This window comes from Nerophis ophidion, linkage group LG04 (assembly GCF_033978795.1).
Source record: "Nerophis ophidion isolate RoL-2023_Sa linkage group LG04, RoL_Noph_v1.0, whole genome shotgun sequence".
NCBI classification, from domain to species: Eukaryota; Metazoa; Chordata; class Actinopteri; order Syngnathiformes; family Syngnathidae; genus Nerophis; species Nerophis ophidion.
In genome coordinates, this window is record NC_084614.1 from 10,291,988 (window position 1) to 10,316,583 (window position 24,596).

Consider the following 24,596-nt stretch of genomic DNA (forward strand, 5'->3'; position numbering starts at 1 on the left):
TCTGTGTGTCTGTGTGTATGTGTGTTTGTATGTGTGTGTATGTTAATGTGTCTGTGTGTGAGTGTGTGTCTGAGCGTGTGTCTCTATGAGTGTGTCTGTGTGTGTGTCTTTTTGTGAATGTTTGTAAATGTCTCTATGTGCGTGTATCTGTATGCATGTATGTGTCTGAATGTGTGTGTGTGTGTCTTTATGTATGTGTGTGTGTGTATTAGTGTGTACGTGTGTCTGTATGTGTGTGTCTGTGTGTGTCTGTGTGTGTGTCTGTGTAAACGTGTGTTTGTATGTGTGTGTATGTTTGTGTGTCTGTGTGTGAGTGTGTGCATGCCTGTGTGTGTGTGTCTGTATTAGTGTGTGTGTGTATTTATGTGTGTGTGTGTCTGTGTGTGTGTGTGTTTGTGTGTGCCTGTGTGTGTCTGTCTGAATGTGTGTCTGTCTTTATGTGTGTGTGAGTCTGTATTAATGTGTACGTGTGTCTGTATGTGTGTGTGTGTGTGTGTCTGTATTAGTGTGTACGTGTGTCTGTATGTGTGTATGTGTGTGTGTGTGTGTGCGTGCCTGTGTGTGTGTGTCTGTATTAGTGTGTGTGTGTATTTATGTGTGTGTGTGTCTGTGTGTGTGTGTGTTTGTGTGTGCCTGTGTGTGTCTGTCTGTATGTGTGTTTGTGTGTATGTTTGTGTGTCTTTGTGTGAGTGTGTGTCTGAGCATGTGTCTCTATGAGTGTGTGTCTTTTTGTAAATGTTTGTAAATGTCTCTATGTGCGTGTATCTGTATGCATGTGTGTGTCTGAATGTGTGTGTGTGTGTCTTTATGTATGTGTGTGTCTGTATTACTGTGTACGTGTGTCTGTATGTGTGTGTCTGTGTGTATGTGTGTTTGTATGCGTGTGTATGTTTATGTGTCTGTGTGTGAGTGTGTCTGAGCGTGTGTCTTTTGAGTGTGTCTGTGTGTGTGTATGTGTGTGTGTGTGTTTGTGTGTCTGTGTGTGTCTGTGTGTATGTGTGTTTGTATGTGTGTGTATGTTAATGTGTCTGTGTGTGAGTGTGTCTGAGCGTGTGTCTCTATGAGTGTGTCTGTGTGTGTGTATTTTTGTGAATGTTTGTAAATGTCTCTATGTGCGTGTATCTGTATGCATGTGTGTCTGAATGTGTGTGTGTCTTTGTGTGTGTACGTGTGTCTGTATGTGTGTGTGTCTTTATGTGTGTGTGAGTGTGTCTGTATTAGTGTGTCTGTATGTGTGTATGTGTGTGTGTGTGTGTGTGTGTGTCTGTATTAGTGTGTACGTGTGTCTGTATGTGTGTGTGTATTTATGTGTGTGTGTGTCTGTATTAGTGTGTACGTGTGTCTGTATGTGTGTGTGTATTTATGTGTGTGTGTCTGTATGTGTGTGTTGTGTGTGTGTGTGTGTTTGTGTGTGCCTGTGTGTGTCTGTCTGTATGTGTGTTTGTGTGTTTGTGTGTTTGTATGTGTGTGTATGTTTGTGTTTTTGTGTGTGAGTGTGTGTCTGAGCATGTGTCTCTATGAGTGTGTCTGTGTGTGTGTCTTTTTGTAAATGTTTGTAAATGTCTCTATGTGCGTGTATCTGTATGCATGTGTGTCTGAATGTGTGTGTGTGTCTTTATGTGTGTGTGTGTGTGTCTGTATTAGTGTGTATGTGTGTCTGTATGTGTGTGTGTGTGTGCATGTGTCTCTAAATGTGTGTCTGGGGTCTGTGTGTGCATGTCTCTATGTGTGTGTCTGTGTGTGTGTGTCTCTATTTGTGTTTGTGTGTCTGTATGTATGTCTGTGCGCGTGAGTGTGTCTGTCTGTGTGTGTGTGTGTGTGTGTGTGTGTGTGTGTGTGTGTGTGTGCGCGAGTGTGTGTGTGCGTGTGTGTGTCTTTGTATGTGTGTGAGTGTGTGCGTGTGTCTGTGTGTGTGTCTTTTTGTGAATGTGTGTAACTGTCTCTATATGTGTGTATCTGCCTGCATGTGTGCGTGCGTTTGTCTGAATGTGTGTGTGTATTTATGTGTGTGTGTGTGTCTGTATTTGAGTGTGTCTGTATGTGTGTGTGTCTTTATGTGTGTGTGTGCGTGTGTCTATGTGTGTGTCTGTGTGTGCGTGTCTCTATTTGTGTTTGTGTGTCTGTATGTATGTGTGTTTTTTTATTTATTTAGTTTTAGTGCTCAAGTCTCCGGATCAAATTCAGATTCATTCGTCAATATTAGATTTATATATATTTTTTTTAATGTTTGTTTTCGTTTGGTTTTTTTTTTGCCCTTTTTGTCAAATAACTTTTTTTTTTTATATGGCAAACACTCAAAATATGCATTATTTTCCCCCAAAATTATGTTTAATTTGTAATTTGGATGTGAAGTAATTGGAGCCTTAAATAGGTCAATAATTCATAACAACATTGATTTTGATTCATTATTATTTTTTGAGTAAATACAAAAATCACAACATTCGAAGACTTCTCTTTTTAGTAAAGTGTTTGGTTAATGCACATTTTAACTATCATTTTTAATCCACTTTTTATGATGTTAACACTGTCGTTTTAATTGAATCGTTGTTTTAATTCATCTATGTTTTGTACAGTGCATTGGGATTTTTTTTCAATACATTTTTAGAAATAAAATGTACTTTGTAAAAGTATTGGGGATCCTAAAGGGCCCCACTCAAAAAAGTGTTAAAAGTAAATCATACTTAATTTTTTTTTTTTTTTTTACTAAGTTTTAATCCTTAAATCTCCCTATCAAATTCAGATCCATTTGTCAATATTAAATTTTTATCATTTTTTTCATGTTTTTTTTTTTTTTTGCCCTTTTTGTCAAATAACATTCAGTTTTTATATGGCGAACACACAAAAATATGCAATATTTTTCCCCCCCAAAATTTTTTGATGTGAAATAATTGGAGACTTGAACAGGTCAGTTTAATTCATTATCATTTTTGGAGCAATAACAGTTTTAAAAGAAAACAACTGCCTGCATGGCAGCTTAGTGTTATTAGAGACAAGATCGCACCTTTTTCGTCGTTACATTTCGACTGTATGCTTTTTTTTATTCACCTTTTTTAAAAATGTTTTTGGACATAGTTTTTAGAATAAAAAAATAGCTGCGGCTGCAAATGGACACCCCTGATCTAATGATACATGAAGTTTATCATTTTGCTGTAGAGCCAACTCTACTACTATTATTATTGTTATTATTATATTGCAAACACACTCAAATACTCCACACGGGGTCAAATATTATAATTTTCTCATTTGATTCTGCAGGTGTACCTAATAAAGTGAAATGTGTGTATGCAATAGTCACACACACAAAAATCAGTGAATGGAGACAATTAAATGATAAAAAATAAATGACATGTCAATATTTTGTTTTCCAATGAAACATAATACATGTATATTGACAGCAAGGACAAGAACGTACCGTTGAGATGTACACAATGTCTTGGAAGCAGTCCAAATGGATCAAGTCCAATGGCATAAAAAACATAAAAAACAAACTCTGTTCTTGAATCGAGTGATTCTTGTTTTGCACCCTTTTTTCGTCCCTCTCCGGGAAAGTCTGGAGAAGAAGTTTTGTGGTCCCCCTTACTGGTCTTTTGACTCGCACATCGGCTATGATCACCTTCCTCCTCCACCAAAAAGCAGCCTGAAAATAGCCGATGACATGTTTCCTCTGGCTGCAGTCATCCAGCGCCACTCCACCACGTTTTCGTGAACAACAGCGACCCCCATGGTCAGACGCACTTACTACAACTGATCTGTGCCATTAGTTTTTTTCATGGAGGTTAATTAGTGACACACTTTGGTTAATTTGTGTCTTAATTACGAAAGTCATTTTGTTACACTGAATTTATGTACCTGACTTTGTTGCATTTGTTTTACTAAACTGATATATTTTTTACATCAAATTATGCTGACTATTGTGTGTTTAAAAATTCAGTTTGCTGAAATACAATGTTTTATAATTCCATCCATCCATCCATTTTCTACCGCTTATTCCCTTTTGGGGTCGCGGGGGGCGCTGGCGCCTATCTCAGCTACAATCGGGCGGAAGGCAGGGTACGCCCTGGACAAGTCGCCACCTCATCGCAGGGCCAACACAGATGGACAGACAACATTCACACTCACATTCACACACTAGGGCCAATTTAGTGTTGCCAATCAACCTATCCCCAGGTGCATGTCTTTGGAAGTGGGAGGAAGCCGGAGTACCCGGAGGGAACCCACGCATTCACGGGGAGAACATGCAAACTCCACACAGAAAGATCCCGAGCCTGGATTTGAACCCAGGACTGCAGGAGCTTCGTATTGTGAGGCAGACGCACTAACCCCTCTGCCACACACATATATATATATATATATATATATATATATATATATATATATATATATATATATATATATATATATATATATATATATATATATATATATATATATATATATATATATATATATATATCTATATATATATATATATATATATATATATATATCTATATCTATATATATATATATATATATATAGATAGATATAGATATAGATATAGATATATATATATTTCTTTTTTTTTCTTTTTCTTTTTTTATAAGAATACATTTTTATTGATTCTTATAACATTTTATTTCTTCATACATACATACATATATATATATATATATATATATATATATTTTTATTTTTTTTATGAGAATACATTTTTATTGATTCTTATAACATTTTATTTCTTCATACATACATACATACACACATATATATATATATATATATATATATATATATATACATATATACATATATATATATATATATATATATATATATATATATATATACATATATATATATATATATATATATATATATATATATATATATATATACTTGTTACTTTTTAGAATTTTTTTTCTAAAGAAAAATAATTGTTTTTGGGCATCTCTGTCATCCTCCATGCAACCGGAAAGAGATTTTTTTTTTTTAACCCGTAAAACTGTTTTGAAATAGTTTTCATTTTAAATATTATACCAAATAATAGTGTTGAATCCAAAATCGATTCTGAATTGAGTCGAATCGTTCTATGCCCAAAGATCCCCGTGAGACTGACTTTGAGCTCTCCCAGCTCAGGTAGTTTTTTATGTATTCAAAAGAAGACAAAGCAATATGTTGTCGGAGAGAACACAGTTTCCCACAATGCAGCGTAACCTGATGTCGTCATCACTCCGCGACCCAGCGTGTGCATTCTTACACGCATCAGCTTGTCTCGCTACTTACTAGCTTCCACTTATTCGGCTTTTTAAATCTATACGCCTCACATTTGGCTTATTAGCAGTTATTTACGAAGAAGACGCAGCACGCAGCCAACCCGGGAGTCTCTGTGGAGGATAAAAAAAATGACTCCATCCAACAAACAAAGTCTGTCGGACAAGTTTCGGCTCCACGCGTCTCAGATGTTTAAAGACAGCTGCCCAGAAGCTTCACGATACTTCCTGTAAGAAACTTTAAGTCTTACTATTTGCCACTTTAAATTTCAACCACATCGACTAATAATAGTGTGTGTAGCAATACATTGGTTTTAATATAACATGTCTATCTGTGTTGGCCCTGCGATGAGGTGGCGACTTGTCCAGGGTGTACACCGCCTTCCGCCCGATTGTAGCTGAGATAGGCGCCAGCGCCCCCCGCGACCCCAAAAAAGGGAATAAGCGGTAGAAAATGGATGGATGGGAAAATAAGACGGCAGCACATCAAGTGTCGACTATGCTGGTCTCTGGCGGCATCTTGTGGACGTTTTGTGTATCGCAGCCCGAGCTGTATTGGATGCATCAATCAATGTTTATTTATATAGTTCGAAATCACAAGTGTCTCAAAGGGCTGCCAAAAAACCACAACGACATCCTTGGTAGGGCACACATAAGGGCAAGGAAAAACTCACCCCAGTGGGAAGCCGGTGACAGTGACGATGACTATGAGAAACCTTGGAGAGGACCGCATATGTGGGCACCCAACCCCGCCCCCGAATTAACGAATTACACGCTTATTATCCTTTGGTGTGGCGTTCGGGTTTGTGGGACCTGTTTTCATTTTTTATTAAACGAAAAATGATACAATTAATTAATTTTTCAAACCGAGACTCACTGACTTTGGCTCATTTCCTGGGAAGATTCCAGAAAACACAGAGTGAGGTGTTCTACCTCTTGTGCGAAACACAAATGCATAAAATGACTTAAAGGCCTACTGAAATGAGATTTTCTTATTTAAACGGGGATAGCAGGTCCATTCTATGTGTCATACTTGATCATTTTGCGATATTGCCATATTTTTGCTGAAAGGATTTAGTAGAGAACATCCACGATAAAGTTCGCAACTTTTGGTCGCTAATAAAAAAGCCTTGCCTGTACCGGGAGTAGCAGACGATGTGCGCGTGACGTCACGGGTTGTAGAGCTCCTCACATCTGAACATTGTTTATAATCATAGCCACCAGCAGCAAGTGAAATTCGGACCTTGAAAGCGACGAGTTCCCCATTAATTTGAGCTAGGATGAAAGATTTGTGGATGAGGAAAGTTAGAGTGAAGCACTAAAAAAAAAAAAAAAGGCGACGGCTCCAGGCGACTGCCGTGTGAGCGATTCAGATGTTATTAGACACATTTACTAGGATAATTCTGGGAAATCCCTTATCTGCTTATTGTGTTAATAGTGTTTTAGTGAGATTATAAAGTCATACCTGAAAGTCGGAGGGCTGCGGTGAACGCCAGAGTCTCTGAGAGAAGCCAATGGAGGAGCCAAGATCACAGCTGCCTTTTTGACAGCTCCAGGGGAAGGTCGCATAATCCACTCAAGTTTCCGATAAGAGCCGACTTAATATCACAATTTTCCCATCCAAAAACTTGCTGGTTGACGTAGAGAAATATGTTCGCTTGACCGCTCTGTGTTAAAGCTTCACAACAAACAAAGAAACACCAGCTGCAATCCACCGCTTTCCACCAACGGCATTCTTCTTTGACGTCTCCATTATAAATTGAAGAAATTACAAAAGATTCAGCAACACAGATGTCCAAAATACTGTGTAATTATGCGATGAAAAGAGACGACTTTTAGCGGTGTGTGGTGCTGGGCTAATATGTCCGCTACAACCAATAACGTCACAAACACGCGTCATCATACGCGTCATCATTCCGCGACGTTTTCAACAAGAAACTCCGCGGGAAATTTAAAATTGTAATTTAGTAAAATAAACCGCCCCTATTGGCATGTGTTGCAATGTTAATATTTCATCATTGATGTATAAACTATCAGACTGCTGGTCGCTAATAGTGGCTTTCAGTAGGCCTTTAATATAACAAAATAAGACTGCAACGCGTCGTCGACTATGCTGGTCTCTGGCGGCATCTTGTGGACGTTTTGTGTATCGCAGCCCTAACTGTATTGGATGAATGAATTACAGGCTTATTAACCCTTGTGGTGGTGTTTGGGTCTGTCACGTCTGTGGGACCTGTTTTCATTTTTTATTGAAAGAAAAATAATACAATTAATTTTTCAAACTGAGACTTGCTGACTTTGGCTAATTTTCTGTGATGAACATATATTAGAATACTTAAACAAGTTGTAAAACTTATTTGGGTGTTACCATTTAGTGGTCAATTGTACGGAATATGTACTGTACTGTGCGATCTACTAATAAAAGTTTCAATCAATCAATCAAAAGCCTCGACAGGAGGAGGACAGAGTGTAGGTACACACAACATCAGAGGGTCAAATGTGCGAGAAAATGAGAGCAGACAGTTTTGCAGGTGCGGAAACACAAAAGAAGAATTCCTGTGGGTTGCAGAAACTGGCAGAGAATTTTTCCGTGCGACTTTCATATTGTTGTTACTCAGCCAGCGTTTGTGGGTCTGATGGAGCCGTTGCATTTTAATGCCTCACAATCAAATACTGAACAGATGTTTATTGGTATAAGGTAAACATCTGTTCAGTATTTGAACATAAAAGTGTTTGATTGGGAAGTATTAAAAGTCACACAATGCTGTTAAAATTATGTTATAATACTGAACAGATGTTTATTGGGATAAGGTAAACATCTGTTCAGTATTTTAACATAAAAGTGTTTGATTGTGAAGTATGAGAAGCCACAAAATGCAACGGCTCCATCAGACCCACAAATGAAGGAAGAATTAATTCCCAAGAAAAACAGCACAGGGTGCATCGTCTGCCGGTGGTTTGGCTTCAAGCGGGAAGATGTCGGAACAATTATGCGGCAAAAGCGTTGCTACAAAAAGTAGCACCACTGATAATGTAGCATCATTTGAAAAGTCACCCGCTAGAGATTAAAGAGTGCTTGAAACTCTACATGTCAACATCTCCGTTCGGTGCCGCACCAACAACATGGCGAAGCAATAATTTCCAGATCAACACCGTACGAAAAAAATAGTCAACAACAAAAGGAGATAACGTCCGCAGGAACCTACCACATAGCAAGGGACATACACTATTGATTTCCTATTATGCAGCTCATTTTTATTGGACACTTATTGAAATATCTTGTTTAACATCATGCACAAAAGTGCACTTTATTTGTTTTCAACTATTGTAGTGGCGTTCTGTACAAAAAGTGCACTTTAATTTAGTGTTGTTTTGATGTCGTCTTAGTGACATCATGCACAAGTGCACTCAAACATGAATGTTTGTGCCACTGTTTAATAACTGTTTAATAAATACAGTTGTATTTGTTATTACCCTCTCTGCATGAGAGTTAAAAGTAGCATATATTAATGCAGTATGAAGAAGAATGTTTTAATGTAGACTCATAGAATCATGATACTGCTGTGATTATATGCATCAAGTGTTCATTCAAGGCTAAGGCAAAATATGGAGATATATATATGGTTTACCGCAGGGGTGTCCAAACTTTTTCCACTGAAGGCCGCACACTGAAAAATCAAAGCAAGCGGGGGCCGTTTATTTTAAAAAACAATCCGATGTATTTATAAAAATATACATTCAGGCCTCCACTCAGGCTTGATCCCGGGGACCCAAAGGGTTTTGGTAAAAATAAAGTGTAAAAATGTGTCATTATTCAGTATTATTATTCAGGTTTGAAATGTGTAGATCAACATTAGGTCTATCTGTTAATATGACGTGTTTAAAGGGGAACATTATCACAATTTCAAAAGGGTTAAAAACAATAACAATCAGTTCCCAGTGGCTTGTTGTATTTTTTTGAAGTTTTTTTCAAAATTTTACCGGTCTCGGAATATCCCTAAATAAAGCTTTAAAGTGCCTTATTTTCGGCTCTCTGCGAAGACACTGGCTATTTCCCTGTGACGTCATACAGTGCTGCCAATGTTAACAAACAATGGGAATACCACAGCAAGATATAGCGACATTAGCTCGGATTCAAACTCGGATTTCAGCGACTTAAGCGATTCAACAGATTACGCATGTATTGAAACAGATGGTTGGAGTATGAAAGTATTGAAGAAGAAACTGAAGCTATTGAGCGAATAGCTATTGACGCTATTCATCGCCGTAGCATGGCCGAATAGCTGCGTTAGCATCGCCGGTAAAATGTGCGGACCAAACGATCAGGACTTTCGCATCTTTTGACACTGGAGCAACTTAAATCCGTCGATCGGTAAGTGTTTTTTTCGCATTAAATGTGGGTGGAAGGAAACGTAATATAGTTGCAAATGCATCTGCAGGTTATCCATACATCTCTGTGCCATGTCTGCTTTAACACCGCCGGTAAATAGCATGTTAGCATCGGCAAGCGTAGCATGTTAGCATCGATTAGCTGGCAGTCAACATCAACAAAACTCACCTTTGTGATTTCGTTGACTATCGTTGCAAATGCATTTGCAGGTTATCCATACATCTCTGTGCCATGTCTGCTTTAGCACCGCCGGTAAATAGCATGTTAGCATCGATTAGCATAGCATGTTAGCATCGATTGGCTAGCAGTCACGCCGCGACCAAATATGTCTGATTAGCACATAAGTCAACATCAACAAACTCACCTTTGTGATTTAGTTGAATTTATCATTGCAAATGCATCTGCAGGTTATCCATACATCTCTGTGCCATGTCTGCTTTAGCACCGCCGGTAAATAGCATGTTCGCATCGTTTAGCGTAGCATGTTAGCATCGATTAGCTGGCAGTCAACATCAACAAAACTCACCTTTGTGATTTCGTTGACTATCGTTGCAAATGCATTTGCAGGTTATCCATACATCTCTGTGCCATGTCTGCCTTAGCATTGCCGGTCAAATGTGGAGACACTCTGGCACATTCAACGGGGTTCTGGCGGCAGACACTTTGGCATCTTCATGCCAGTGGTGCAACTTGAATCCCTCCCTGTTAGTGTTGTTACACCCTCCGACAACACACCGTCGAGGCATGGTGTCTCCAAGGTTCCAAAAAATAGTCAAAAAAACGGAAAATAACAGAGCTGAGACCCGGTGTTTGTAATGTGTTGAAAATGAAAATGGTGGGTGTGTTACCTCGGCGACGTCACATTCTGACATCATCGCCTCCAGCGCGATTAACAGAAAGGCGTTTAATTCGCCAAAATTCACCCATTTAGAGTTCGGAAATCGGTTAAAAAAAATAGATGGTCTTTTTTCTGCACCATCAAGGTATATATTGACGCTTACATAGGTCTGCTGATAATGTTCCCCTTTAAAGATTTAAGTTGTATGCCCTTTTTGTCGAAGAAAAATATGTTTTTTTTATGGAAAAAAACACAAAATGTGCAACATTTTTACCCAATAAAATGTTTAAGTAGAATATTTGAGATTATACATTAATTGGAGCCGTAAAAAGGTCAACAACTAATAACACCATTGATTTTAAATCACTATTATTTTTTGTGCAATGACACTTAAAAATAAAACTCACTGATCCAAAAGGGTCCTACTCATTAAAGTGTTAAAAATAAATTATGACTTTTTTTTTTTTTTACTGTTTACTTTTAACTCAATGGTCCCGAGATCAACTCCAGATCTCTCCGTCAATTATGAGTTTTTTTTGGTGCTTATGTTTTTTGTTTGTTCGTTTTAGGCCATTCTTTAAAAAAAAACAGCTAAATTTTTTATATGGCAAACACAAAATATCCAACAATTGCCCCAAAAAGTATCTCAAAGTGGAATATTTAAAGTGACGTAATTGGAGCCTTGAATAGGTCAATAATTCATAATTGATTTTGATTCACTATTTTTTTTTTAAAAGAAACAGCCTGTATGGCAGCTTTGTGTTATTAGAGTAAACATTGCAACATTTTCTTGTTACATTTCACGTTTGCTCTTTTATACCACTTTTTATGTTTTTAATTTTTTTCAATCGTATTTTTAAAATGTGCTGTGGGTGTCAGTTATTTGTTGACGAACCCCAAAATGCAGAGATGGAGGCAGGCATGGAATGAGAAAACATGATTTAATTAAATACTAAGACAAAAACAAAACCAAAAGGGTAGGAACACAAAGCGCGCACGAGGCTGATAATCAAACAAAAGGAGCTAGCCTGGGAGCTAGAAAATAACGAACAGGAGCTTAGCGTGGAAGCTAGCGGGTAGCGAACAGGCAAACAGAAGTCGTACTTGTATAATGAAAAATAAAACGGAAGCAGGGAACAAAAAACAGTAAGCTACAAAATTCAACTGTATATTGCTTACCGCTACGCTGCAAAGACAAGGTACGACACGACAGGAGCGATAAGACATCACAAGAGCGACTAGACGTGACATCGACAAGACAATACAATGATCCAGCAACTGACACAAGACAAAGCAGGTACAAATAGGAGCGGGCTGATTGGGAACAGGTGTGGCCTGGTGCCAATCAGCCGCAGCTGAGGAGGAACACAGCACTCAGGGAACAAGACAAGGAAGCTGACAAAATAAGAGCACTAGACAGGAACTAAGGACAGTAAATACTAAACACAGAGGAAACATACAAATTCAGAGGGAAAAACTAAAACATAGACAAACTGTCAGGGGAAAGCCTGACAGTGGGGCCGTTAAAAAATAACCTGCGGGCCACACTTTGGACACCCCTGGTTTACCGTGACACGGCCTGAAAATATGGAGATATTAATAAAAGGCCGTATCGCCCAGCCTTAGAAGAGACCACCAGCTTGTTTACATCACGTTGGCAATGGAATGTTGACAAGATAAGTCCGGCTCATGATCATGATGGCGTCTCTGCAGATAGCGTCATCTGCCTTCTGCGTATCTTTTTGGCACATCGCTGCTACTAGACGAGCATGGTAACAAGGACCTGGGCTGACTCACTCGCTCACCAGGGGGTCATTTGCGGGAAGTTAGTATGTGGGGAAATAACATTCCCAGAGAGGCTGACCTCAATTTATTCCACAGGCGGCTTGTACCTCAAGCAAATAAGTTTGTTTGTTTGTCAGCGAGGTTACATACACAAATCATTATGCAGATTGTATATCATCTTACATCTTAAAGCAGTGTTTTTCAACCTTTTTTTGAGCCAAGGCACATTTTTCGCGTTGAAAAAAATGCGGAGGCACACCAGCAGCAGAACTCATTAAAAAAACAGAACTCAGTTGTCGCAATTGTTGGATATGACTTTAAAGCATCACTATAGCTCTTGTCTCAAAGTAAGTGTACTGTCACCACCTGTCACATATATTGTGAAAGTCCAGTCCTTAGTGGATCTAACATAATAGTGTGAGAGTCCAGTCCATAGTGGATCTAACATAATTGTGAGAGTCCAGTCTGTAGTGCATCTAACATAGTAGTGTGAGAGTCCAGTCCATAGTGGATCTAACATAAAAGTGAGAGTCCAGTCCATAGTGGATCTAACATAATAGTGAGAGAGTCTAGTCCATAGTGGATCTAACATAACAAACAATATAACAAAAGTGGGCAATATAGCAAGATGGCGGCGCCCGGACGGGCTGCGACACTGCGGTGCTCTTGCTAAAGATGGAACATTTGGCGGAAATGCCGGACAGTTCTGCAGACTTCATGGCTGGCTCGCATCGTGGTCACTCCGTGATCACGTACGACTGCCAGACACTTCTGGATATGGACATATCGGGCCGTTTTGGACTGATAGACGCGTGCGTGTTAACTAGCATGGGAATACGTCGGCGGCTACATCCAGCGGCCTGTGAAGCAGCGGAGTCTAGTAGCAGCGGGGGCCGTCTACGGAGCAGACGCCAGCGGTGTGATCGGATGTTGAGCGGGGCTAAAACAAAGCAGAAGGCTAATCCCCACAGAACACCACTTCCCTCCACCCTGAAGACGGATTTAAATAAAGGATGCGAGACTACTGGTCTGGGTAAGGAGTCAGTTAAATTAGAACAAGTTTTTTCTGCTTTGAGTGTTTCAGAGTTGGACATGTGTGTTACTGAGGTGGCTAACTATGATGCGTGCAGTTTATCAAAGCAACAAACAAACAATCGGAAAATCCCCGTTACTGAGGTGGCTAACCATGATGCGTGCAGTTTATCAAAGCAACAATCAAACAATCGGAACATTCCCGTCGTATCAATTCCTAGATATGGTCGTAATTATACTGAATGCACTGGGCATAATAAACACAACATTATTAATATTGCTACTACGGATAATTTGATCAAAAATTCCCTAAAACAGCCCACTACCTATAATATAGGTTTTTTAAACATAAGATCATTGTCTCCCAAAACGTTGTTAGTTAATGATATTATCAGAGACAACAATCTTAACGTCATCGGTCTCGGTGAAACCTGGCTTAAACCAAACGACTTTTTTGCGCTAAATGAGGCATGTCCTCTTAACTTTACACATGCGCATATTGCCCGTCCGCTTAAAAGGGGTGGGGGGGTCGCACTAATATACAACGAAAATTTTAACCTTAGTCCTAACATAAATAATAAATATAAATCATTTGAGGTGCTTACTATGAGGTCTGTCACACCGCTGCCTCTACACCTGGCTGTTATCTACCGCCCGCCAGGGCCCTGTTCGGACTTTATCAATGAATTCTCAGAGTTCGTTGCTGATCTAGTGACACACGCCGATAATATAATCATAATGGGGGACTTTAATATCCATATGAATACCCCATCGGACCCACCGTGCGTAGCGCTCCAGACTATAATTGATAGCTGTGGTCTCACACAAATAATAAATGAACCCACCCAACGCAACGGTAATACGATAGACCTAGTGCTTGTCAGGGGTATCACCGCTTCCAAAATTACGATACTCCCGTATACTAAAGTATTGTCCGATCATTACCTTATAAAATTCGAGGTTCAGACGCATGTTCGTCAAACTAATAATAATAATAACTGCTATAGCAGCCGCAACATTAATACGGCCACAACGACAACTCTTGCTGACCTACTGCCCTCGGTAATGGCACCATTCCCAAAGTATGTGGGCTCTATTGATAACCTCACTAACAACTTTAACGACGCCCTGCGCGAAACCATTGATAAAATAGCACCGCTAAAGTTAAAAAAGGCTCCAAAAAAGCACACCCCGTGGTTTACAGAAGAAACTAGAGCTCAGAAATTATTATGCAGAAAGCTGGAACGCAAATGGCGCACGACTAAACTTGAGGTGCACCATCAAGCATTTAGTGATGGTTTAATAACTTATAAACGCATGCTTACCTTAGCTAAAGCTAATTATTACTCAAATCTCATCCACCGTAATAAAAACGATCCTAAATTTTTGTTTAGTACGGTAGCATCGCTAACGTCCCAGCTACAACGGGGTTCTATTAACACTGACACGATTGTATATACGGCGGATACTGCCCTCCAAAATAGTTTCTCTCGTTTTGAGGAAATAACATTAGAGGAATTGTTACAACGTGTAAATGGAATAAAACAAACAACATGTTTACTTGACCCTCTTCCTGGGAAACTGATCAAGGAGCTCTTTGTATTATTAGGTCCATCCATCCATCCATCCATCATCTTCCGCTTATCCGAGGTCGGGTCGCGGGGGCAGCAGCCTAAGCAGGGAAGCCCAGACTTCCCTATCTCCAGCCACTTCGTCTAGCTCTTCCCGGGGGATCCCGAGGCGTTCCCAGGCCAGCCGGGAGACATAGTCTTTCCAACGTGTCCTGGGTCTTCCCCGTGGCCTCCTACCAGCTGGACGTGCCCTAAACACCTCCCTAGGGAGGCGTTCGGGTGGCATCCTGACCAGATGCCCGAACCACCTCATCTGGCTCCTCTCGATGTGGAGGAGCAGCGGCTTTACGTTGAGCTCCTCCCGGATGGCAGAGCTTCTCACCCTATCTCTAAGGGAGAGCCCCGCCACCCGGCGGAGGAAACTCATTTCGGCCGCTTGTACCCGTGATCTTATCCTTTCGGTCATGACCCAAAGCTCATGACCATAGGTGAGGATGGGAACGTAGATCGACCGGTAAATTGAGAGCTTTGCCTTCCGGCTCAGCTCCTTCTTAACCACAACGGATCGATACAACGTCCGCATTACTGAAGACGCCGCACCGATCCGCCTGTCGATCTCACGATCCACTCTTCCCCCACTCGTGAACAAGACTCCTAGGTACTTGAACTCCTCCACTTGGGGCAGGGTCTCTTCCCCAACCCGGAGATGGCACTCCACCCTTTTCCGGGCGAGAACCATGGACTCGGACTTGGAGGTGCTGATTCTCATTCCGGTCGCTTCACACTCGGCTGCGAACCGATCCAGTGAGAGCTGAAGATCCCGGCCAGATGAAGCCATCAGGACTACATCATCTGCAAAAAGCAGAGACCTAATCCCGTGGCCACCAAACCGGAACCCCTCAACGCCTTGACTGCGCCTAGAAATTCTGTCCATAAAAGTTATGAACAGAATCGGTGACAAAGGACAGCCTTGGCGGAGTCCAACCTTCACTGGAAACGTGTCCGACTTACTGCCAGCAATGCGGACCAAGCTCTGGCACTGATCATACAGGGAGCGGACTGCCACAATAAGACAGTCCGATACCCCATACTCTCTGAGCACTCCCCACAGGACTTCCCGAGGGACACGGTCGAATGCCTTCTCCAAGTCCACAAAGCACATGTAGACTGGTTGGGCAAACTCCCATGCACCCTCAAGAACCCTGCCGAGAGTATAGAGCTGGTCCACAGTTCCACGACCAGGACGAAAACCACACTGTTCCTCCTGAATCCGAGGTTCGACTATCCGGCGAAGCCTCCTCTCCAGTACACCTGAATAAACCTTACCGGGAAGGCTGAGGAGTGTGATCCCACGATAGTTGGAACACACCCTCCGGTCCCCCTTCTTAAAGAGAGGGACCACCACCCCGGTCTGCCAATCCAGAGGTACCGCCCCCGATGTCCACGCGATGCTGCAGAGTCTTGTCAACCAAGACAGCCCCACAGCATCCAGAGCCTTAAGGAACTCCGGGCGGGTCTCATCCACCCCCGGGGCCTTGCCGCCGAGGAGCTTTTTAACTACCTCAGCGACCTCAGCCCCAGAAATAGGAGAGTCCACTACAGATTCCCCAGGCACCGCTTCCTCAAAGAAAGACGTGTTGGTGGGATTGAGGAGGTCTTTGAAGTATTCCTTCCACCGACCCACAACATCCGCAGTCGAAGTCAGCAGAACACCATCCGCACCATACACGGTGTTGATAGTGCACTGCTTCCCCTTCCTGAGGCGCCGTATGGTGGTCCAGAATCGCTTCGAAGCCGTCCGGAAGTCGTTTTCCATGGCTTCCCCGAACTCTTCCCATGTCCGAGTTTTTGCCTCCGCGACCGCTAAAGCTGCACACCGCTTGGCCCGTCGGTACCCGTCCACTGCCTCCGGAGTCCTATGAGCCAAAAGAACCCGATAGGACTCCTTCTTCAGCTTGACGGCATCCCTCACTGCTGGTGTCCACCAACGGGTTCTGGGATTACCGCCACGACAGGCACCAACAACCTTGCGGCCACAGCTCCAATCAGCCGCCTCGACAATAGAGGTTCGGAACATGGTCCACTCGGACTCAATGTCCCGCACCTCCCTCGTGACATGTTCAAAGTTCTCCCGGAGGTGTGAATTGAAACTCTCTCTGACAGGAGACTCTGCCAGACGTTCCCAGCAGACCCTCACAATGCGCTTGGGCCTGCCAGGTCTGTCCGGCATCCTCCCCCACCATCGCAGCCAACTCACCACCAGGTGGTGATCGGTAGAAAGCTCCGCCCCTCTCTTCACCCGAGTGTCCAAAACATAAGGCCGCAAATCCGATGACACAACTACAAAGTCGATCATGGAACTGCGGCCTAGGGTGTCCTGGTGCCAAGTGCACATATGGACACCCTTATGTTTGAACATGGTGTTTGTTATCGACAAACTGTGACGAGCACAAAAGTCCAATAACAAAACACCACTCGGGTTTAGATCCGGGCGACCATTCTTCCCAATCACGCCTCTCCAGGTTTCACTGTCGTTGCCAACATGAGCGTTGAAGTCTCCCAGTAGGACAAGGGAATCACCCGGAGGAGCACTTTCCAGTACTCCCTCGAGTGTACCCAAAAAGGGTGGGTATTCTGAACTGCTGTTTGGTGCGTAAGCACAAACAACAGTCAGGACCCGTCCCCCCACCCGAAGGCGAAGGGAAGCTACCCTCTCGTCCACTGGGTTGAACTCAAACGTACAGGCTTTGAGCCGGGGGGCAACCATAATTGCCACCCCAGCCCGTCGCCTCTCACTGCCGGCAACGCCAGAGTGGAAGAGGGTCCAGTCCCTCTCGAGAGAACTGGTTCCAGAGCCCTTGCTGTGCGTCGAGGTGAGTCCGACTATATCCAGCCGGAACTTCTCTACCTCGCGCACTAGCTCAGGCTCCTTCCCCCCCAGTGAGGTGACGTTCCACGTCCCAAGAGCTAGCTTCTGTAGCCGAGGATCGGACCGCCAAGTGCCCTGCCTTCGGCTGCCGCCCAGCTCACAATGCACCCGACCTCTATGGCCCCTCCTATGAGTGGTGAGCCCATTGGAGGGATGACCCACGTTGCCTCTTCGGGCTGTGCCCGGCCGGGCCCCATGGGAACAGGCCCGACCACCAGGCGCTCGCCATCGTGCCCCAACTCCGGGCCTGGCTCCAGAGCGGGGCCCCGGTGACCCACGTCCGGGCGAGGGAAATCTGGGTTCATTTCGTTGTAAATCCATAGAAGTCTTTGAGCTGCTCTTTGTCTGATCACTCACCTAGGACCTGTTTGTCTTGGGAGACCCCCAGACAACATAGCTCCTAGGATCATTGGGACACGCAAACTCCTCTACCACGGTAAGGTAGCAGCTCAGAGAGGAGATTATTAGGTCCATCAGTGCTAAATATTATAAACTTATCACTTTCCTCGGGCACTGTTCCCCTAGCATTCAAAAAAAGTGGTTATTCATCCTCTTCTTAAAAGACCTAACCTCGATCCTGACCTCATGGTAAACTACCGACCGGTGTCTCACCTTCCCTTTATTTCAAAAATCCTCGAAAAAATTGTTGCGGAGCAGTTAAATGAACACTTAGCGTCTAACAATCTATGTGAAACCTTTCAATCCGGTTTCAGGGCAAATCACTCGACGGAGACAGCCCTCGCAAAAATGACTAATGATCTATTGCTAACGATGGATTCTGATGCGTCATCTATGTTGCTGCTCCTCGATCTTAGCGCTGCTTTCGATACTGTCGATCATAATATTTTATTAGAACGTATCAAAACACGAATTGGTATGTCAGACTTAGCCCTGTCTTGGTTTAACTCTTATCTTACTGATAGGATGCAGTGTGTCTCCCATAACAATGTGACCTCGGACTACGTTAAGGTAACGTGTGGAGTTCCCCAGGGTTCGGTCCTTGGCCCTGCACTCTTCAGCATCTACATGCTGCCGCTAGGTGACATCATACGCAAATACGGTGTTAGCTTTCACTGTTATGCTGATGACACCCAACTCTACATGCCCCTAAAGCTGACCAACACGCCGGACTGTAGTCATCTGGAGGCGTGTCTTAATGAAATTAAACAATGGATGTCCGCTAACTTTTTGCGACTCAACGCCAAAAAAACGGAAATGCTGATTATCGGTCCTGCTAGACACCGAACTCTATTTAATAATACAACTCTAACATTTGACAACCAAACAATTAAACAAGGCGACACGGTAAAGAATCTGGGTATTATCTTCGACCCAACTCTCTCCTTTGAGGCACACATTAAAAGCGTTACTAAAACGGCCTTCTTTCATCTCCGCAATATCGCTAAAATTCGCTCCATTCTGTCCACTAAAGACGCTGAGATCATTATCCATGCGTTTGTTACGTCTCGCCTCGATTACTGTAACGTATTATTTTCGGGTCTCCCCATGTCTAGCATTAAAAGATTACAGTTGGTACAAAATGCGGCTGCTAGACTTTTGACAAGAACAAGAAAGTTTGATCACATTACGCCTGTACTGGCTCACCTGCACTGGGTTCCTGTGCACTTAAGATGTGACTTTAAGGTTTTACTATTTACGTGAAGTGTGAAGTGAATTATATGTATATAGCGCTTTTTCTCTAGTGACTCAAAGCGCTTTACATAGTGAAACCCAATATCTAAGTTACATTCAAACCAGTGTGGGTGGCACTGGGAGCAGGTGGGTGAAGTGTCTTGCCCAAGGACACAACGGCAGTGACTAGGATGGCGGGAGCGGGAATCGAACCTGCAACCCTCAAGTTGCTGGCAAGGCCGCTCTACCAACCGAGCTAAACCGCCCCGTATAAAATAATACACGGTCTAGCTCCATCCTATCTTGCCGATTGTATTGTACCATATGTCCCGGCAAGAAATCTGCGTTCAAAGGACTCCGGCTTATTAGTGATCCCCAAAGCCCAAAAAAAGTCTGCGGGCTGTAGAGCTTTTTCATTTCGGGCTCCAGTACTCTGGAATGCCCTCCCGGTAACAGTTCGAGATGCTACCTCAGTAGAAGCATTTAAGTCTCACCTTAAAACTCATTTGTATACTCTAGCCTTTAAATAGACTCCCTTTTCAGACCAGTTGATCTGCCGTTTGTTTTCTTTTTCTTCTATGTCCCACTCTCCTTTGTGGAGGGAGTCCGGTCCGATCCGGTGGCCATGTACTGCTCGCCTGTGTATCGGCTGGGGACATCTCTGCGCTGCTGATCAGCCTCCTCTTGGGATGGTTTCCTGCTGGCTCCGCTGTGAACGGGACTCTCGCTGCTGTGTTGGATCCGCTTTGGACTGGACTCTCGCGACTGTGTTGGATCCATTATGGATTGATCTTTCACAGTATCATGTTCTCATAGTCATCATTGTCACCGACGTCCCACTGGGTCATTATTGTCACCGATGTCCCACTGGGTGTGAGTTTTCCTTGCCCTTATGTGGGCCTACCGAGGATGTCGTAGTGGTTTGTGCAGCCCTTTGAGACACTAGTGATTTAGGGCTATATAAGTAAACATTGATTGATTGATTGATAGTGGATCTAACATAATTGTGAGAGTCCAGTCTGTAGTGGATCTAACATAATAGTGAGAGTCCAGTCCATAGTGGATCCAACATAATAGTGAGAGTCCAGTCCATAGTGGATCTAACATAATAGTGAGAGTCCAGTCCATAGTGGATCTAACATAATAGTGTGAGAGTCCAGTCCATAGTGGATCTAACATAATAGTGTGAGAGTCCAGTCCATAGTGGATCTAACATAATTGTGAGAGTCCAGTCTGTAGTGCATCTAACATAGTAGTGTGAGAGTCCAGTCCATAGTGGATCTAACATAAACGTGAGAGTCCAGTCCATAGTGGATCTAACATAATAGTGAGAGAGTCTAGTCCATAGTGGATCTAACATACAAGTGAGAGTCCAGTCCATAGTGGATCTAACATAATTGTGAGAGTCCAGTCTGTAGTGGATCTAACATAATAGTGAGAGTCCAGTCCATAGTGGATCTAACATAATAGTGAGAGTCCAGTCCATAGTAGATCTAACATAACAGTGAGAGTCCAGTCTGTAGTGGATCTAACATAATAGTGTGAGAATCCAGTCCATAGTGGATCTAACATAATAGTGAGAGTCCAGTCTGTAGTGGATCTAACATACTAGTGTGAGAGTCCAGTCCATAGTGGATCTAACATAATAATGTGAGAGTCCAGTCCATAGTGGATCTAACTTAATAGTGAGAGTCCAGTCCATAGTGGATCCAACATAATTGTGAGAGTCCAGTCTGTAGTGCATCTAACATAGTAGTGTGAGAGTCCAGTCCATAGTGGACCTAACATAAAAGTGAGAGTCCAGTCCATAGTGGATCTAACATAATAGTGAGAGAGTCTAGTCCATAGTGGATCTAATATAATAGTGAGAGTCCAGTCTGTAATGGAACTAACAAAATAGTGTCAGAGTCCAGTCCATATTGGATCTAACATAATAGTGAGAGTCCAGTCCATAGTGGATCTAACATAATAGTGTCAGAGTCCAGTCCATAGTGGATCTAACATAATAGTGTCAGAGTCCAGTCCATAGTGGATCTAACATAATAGTGTCAGAGTCCAGTCCATAGTGGATCTAGCATAATAGTGAGAGTCCAGTCCATAGTGGATCTAACATTATATTGTGAGAGTCCAATCCAAAGTGGAACTAACATAATAGTGAGAGTCCAGTCCAAACTGGATCTAGCATAATAGTGAGAGTCCAGTCCATAGTGGATCTAACATAATAGTGTGAGAGTCCAGTCCATAGTGGATCCAACATAATAGTGTGAGAGTCCAGTCCATAGTGGATCCAACATATAGTGAGAGTCCAGTCCGTAGTGGATCTAACATAATAGTGTGAGAGTCCAGTCCGTAGTGGATCTAACATAATAGTGTGAGAGTCCAGTCCATAGTGGATCTAACATAATAGTGAGAGTCCAGTCCATAGTGGATCTAACATAATAGTGAGAGTCCAGTCCATAGTGGATCTAACATAATAGTGAGAGTCCAGTCTGTAGTGGATCTAACATAATAGTGAGAGTCCAGTCCATAGTGGATCTAACATAATATTGCGAGAGTCCAGTCCATAGTGGATCTAACATAATTTTGTGAGAGTCCAGTCCATAGTGGATCTAACATAATAGTGAGAGTCCAGTCCATAGTGGATCCAACATAATAGTGAGAGTCCAGTCCATAGTGGATCTAACATAATACTAAGAGTCCAGTCCATAGTGGATCTAACATAATATTGCGAGAGTCAAGTCCATAGTGGATCTAACATAATATTGTGGGAGTCCAGTCCATAGTGGATCTAATATAATAGTGAGAGTCCAGTCTGTAGTGGAACTAACAAAATAGTGTCAGAGTCCAGTCCATATTGGATCTAACATAATAGTGAGAGTCCAGTCCATAGTGGATCTAACATAATAGTGTCAGAGTCCAGTCCATAGTGGATCTAACATAATAGTGTCAGAGTCCAGTCCATAGTGGATCTAACATAATAGTGAGAGTCCAGTGCATAGTGGATCTAGCATAATAGTGAGAGTCCAGTCCATAGTGGATCTAATATAATAGTGTCAGAGTCCAGTCCATAGTGGATCTAACATAATAGTGTCAGAGTCCAGTCCATAGTGGATCTAACATAATAGTGAGAGTCCAGTGCATAGTGGATCTAGCATAATAGTGAGAGTCCAGTCCATAGTGGATCTAACATAATAGTGTTAGAGTCCAGTCCATAGTGAATCTAACATTATATTGTGAGAGTCCAATCCATAGTGGAACTAACATAATAGTGAGAGTCCAGTCCAAACTGGATCTAGCATAATAGTGTGAGATTCCACTCCATACTGGATCTAACATAATAGTGAGAGTCCAGTCCATAGTGGATCTAACATAATAGTGAGAGTCCAGTCCATAGTGGATCTAACATAATATTGCGAGAGTCCAGTCCATAGTGGATCTAACATAATATTCTGAGAGTCCAGTCCATAGTGGATCTAATATAATAGTGAGAGTCCAGTCTGTAGTGGAACTAAAAAAATAGTGAGAGTCCAGTCCATAGTGGGGCCAGCAGGAGACCATCCCAAGCGGAGACAGGTCAGCAGCGCAGAGACGTCCCCAACCGACTCTGGACAGCTAGCACTTCATCCATGGCCACAAGTCCACATCCATGATTACTCAAATATTACACTTTGCACCACCAAAATGGCTTTTCCCGTACTTCCTGTGTGCAATCTTGTTTGTTTTTGTCCTTAAATACATTTTGCACGCACTTCGCCTGCTGTCTTTGCATCCCGGGGTCCTGATCAACACCGAAAATGATACAGTTGGGTGCATAAAGCTGCTGTGATCGTCAAATAAAGCGACCGTTTAATTCTGCCAGTGCCAGACAAGACCAAAGGGCGAGTAAGTCGGACTTGTCAAGAATCCGAGCAGGGTCTCAGCGGCAGATGGAACTGCACCTCCCGGCTGCACGTGCCGCCAAAGTAATCTCCATTGACTGAAAGCCGCGGCTAACTTTAGCGCCGGCTTAGTTCGCGGTGACAGTCGGGATGTTTTGGCTGGCCGCCATGTTTTGTTTGGCGCGGGCCCACTTTTATTTTGGAATCTTGGATCTCCTGTCATTCTCGGTGCTTTGATTCATAGTCTGGCTTCTTTATTATTCTTCTCATGTCCGGGGGTTCATTTTTGGTTTCCAGCAAGACTTTCAGTCTCTGCTCTTTTTTTTTAAGGAGCTGCTGAAAAAACACCCTGAGTTTGATTCCCTCCGTCCCAAAACATATACGCAAGCAATTTAGGGACATTCTGCTGTGGCGAACTAGTAGCAGTCACATGTATGAACTATTATATTTATCTACAAACTCCAAAAGCAGTGAAGTTGTCCCGTTGTGTAAATGGTAAATAAAAATAGAATGCAATGATTTGCAAATCGTTTTCAACTTATATTCAATTGAATTGACTTCAAAGAGAAGATATTTCATGTTCACACTGAGAAACTTCTTTTATTTTTGCAAATAATCATTTACTTAGTAGTTCATGGCAGCAACACATAGCAAAAAAGTTGGCACAGATGTGTAAGTTACCCACCATCACAGATCCTGGCTTTTACACTTTGGGCCTAGAACAGTCCGGATCTTTTTTGTCCAGAGGACACAACGTCCACAGTTTCCCAAAAACAAGTTGAAATGTGGCCATGTCAGACCACAGAACACTTTTCCACTTTGCATCGGTCCATCCTAGATGAACTCGGGCCCAGCGAAGCCGGCGGCGTTCCTGGGTGTTGTTGATAAATGGCCGTGGCTTTGCATAGTAGGGCTTAAACTTGCACTTACTGATGTAGCGACCAACTGTAGTTACTGACAGTTGTTTTCTGAAGTGTGGTGATATCCTTTACACACTGATGTCGCTTTTTGATGCAGTACCAACTGAGGGATCCAAGGTCCTTAATATCTTCGCTTACGTGCAGTGATTTCTCCAGATTCTTTGAACCTTTTGATGATATTACGGAGCGTGGATGGTGAAATCCCTAAATTCCGTGCAATAGCTGGTTGAGAAATGTTGTTCTTAAACAATTTGCTCAGGCATTTGTTGACAAAGTGGTCACCCTCGCCCCATCCTTGTTTGTGAAGTGAATTATATTTATATAGCGCTTTTTCTCAAGTGACTCAAAGCGCTTTACATAGTGAAACCCAA

The 24,596-nt window shown here is 42.5% G+C and overlaps 1 protein-coding gene across 3 annotated transcripts in view; it reads left to right on the forward strand.

The window, feature by feature from the left end:
• Nucleotides 1–5,199: 5,199 nt before the first annotated feature.
• Nucleotides 5,200–24,596, forward strand: part of lg04h18orf21 (linkage group 04 C18orf21 homolog) — a 66,573-nt gene continuing 47,176 nt past the window's right edge. Inside the window, exon 1 of one of the 3 annotated variants that reach the window (XM_061897005.1) lies at nucleotides 5,200–5,480. In XM_061897005.1, the coding sequence (XP_061752989.1) occupies nucleotides 5,383–5,480 (98 nt within the window). In that variant the 5' untranslated portion in view covers nucleotides 5,200–5,382. Of the gene's footprint in view, nucleotides 5,481–10,977; nucleotides 11,776–11,828; nucleotides 13,297–24,596 lie in introns of those variants that run through there. The other 2 variants (XM_061897007.1, XM_061897006.1) reach the window with 2 other exon arrangements.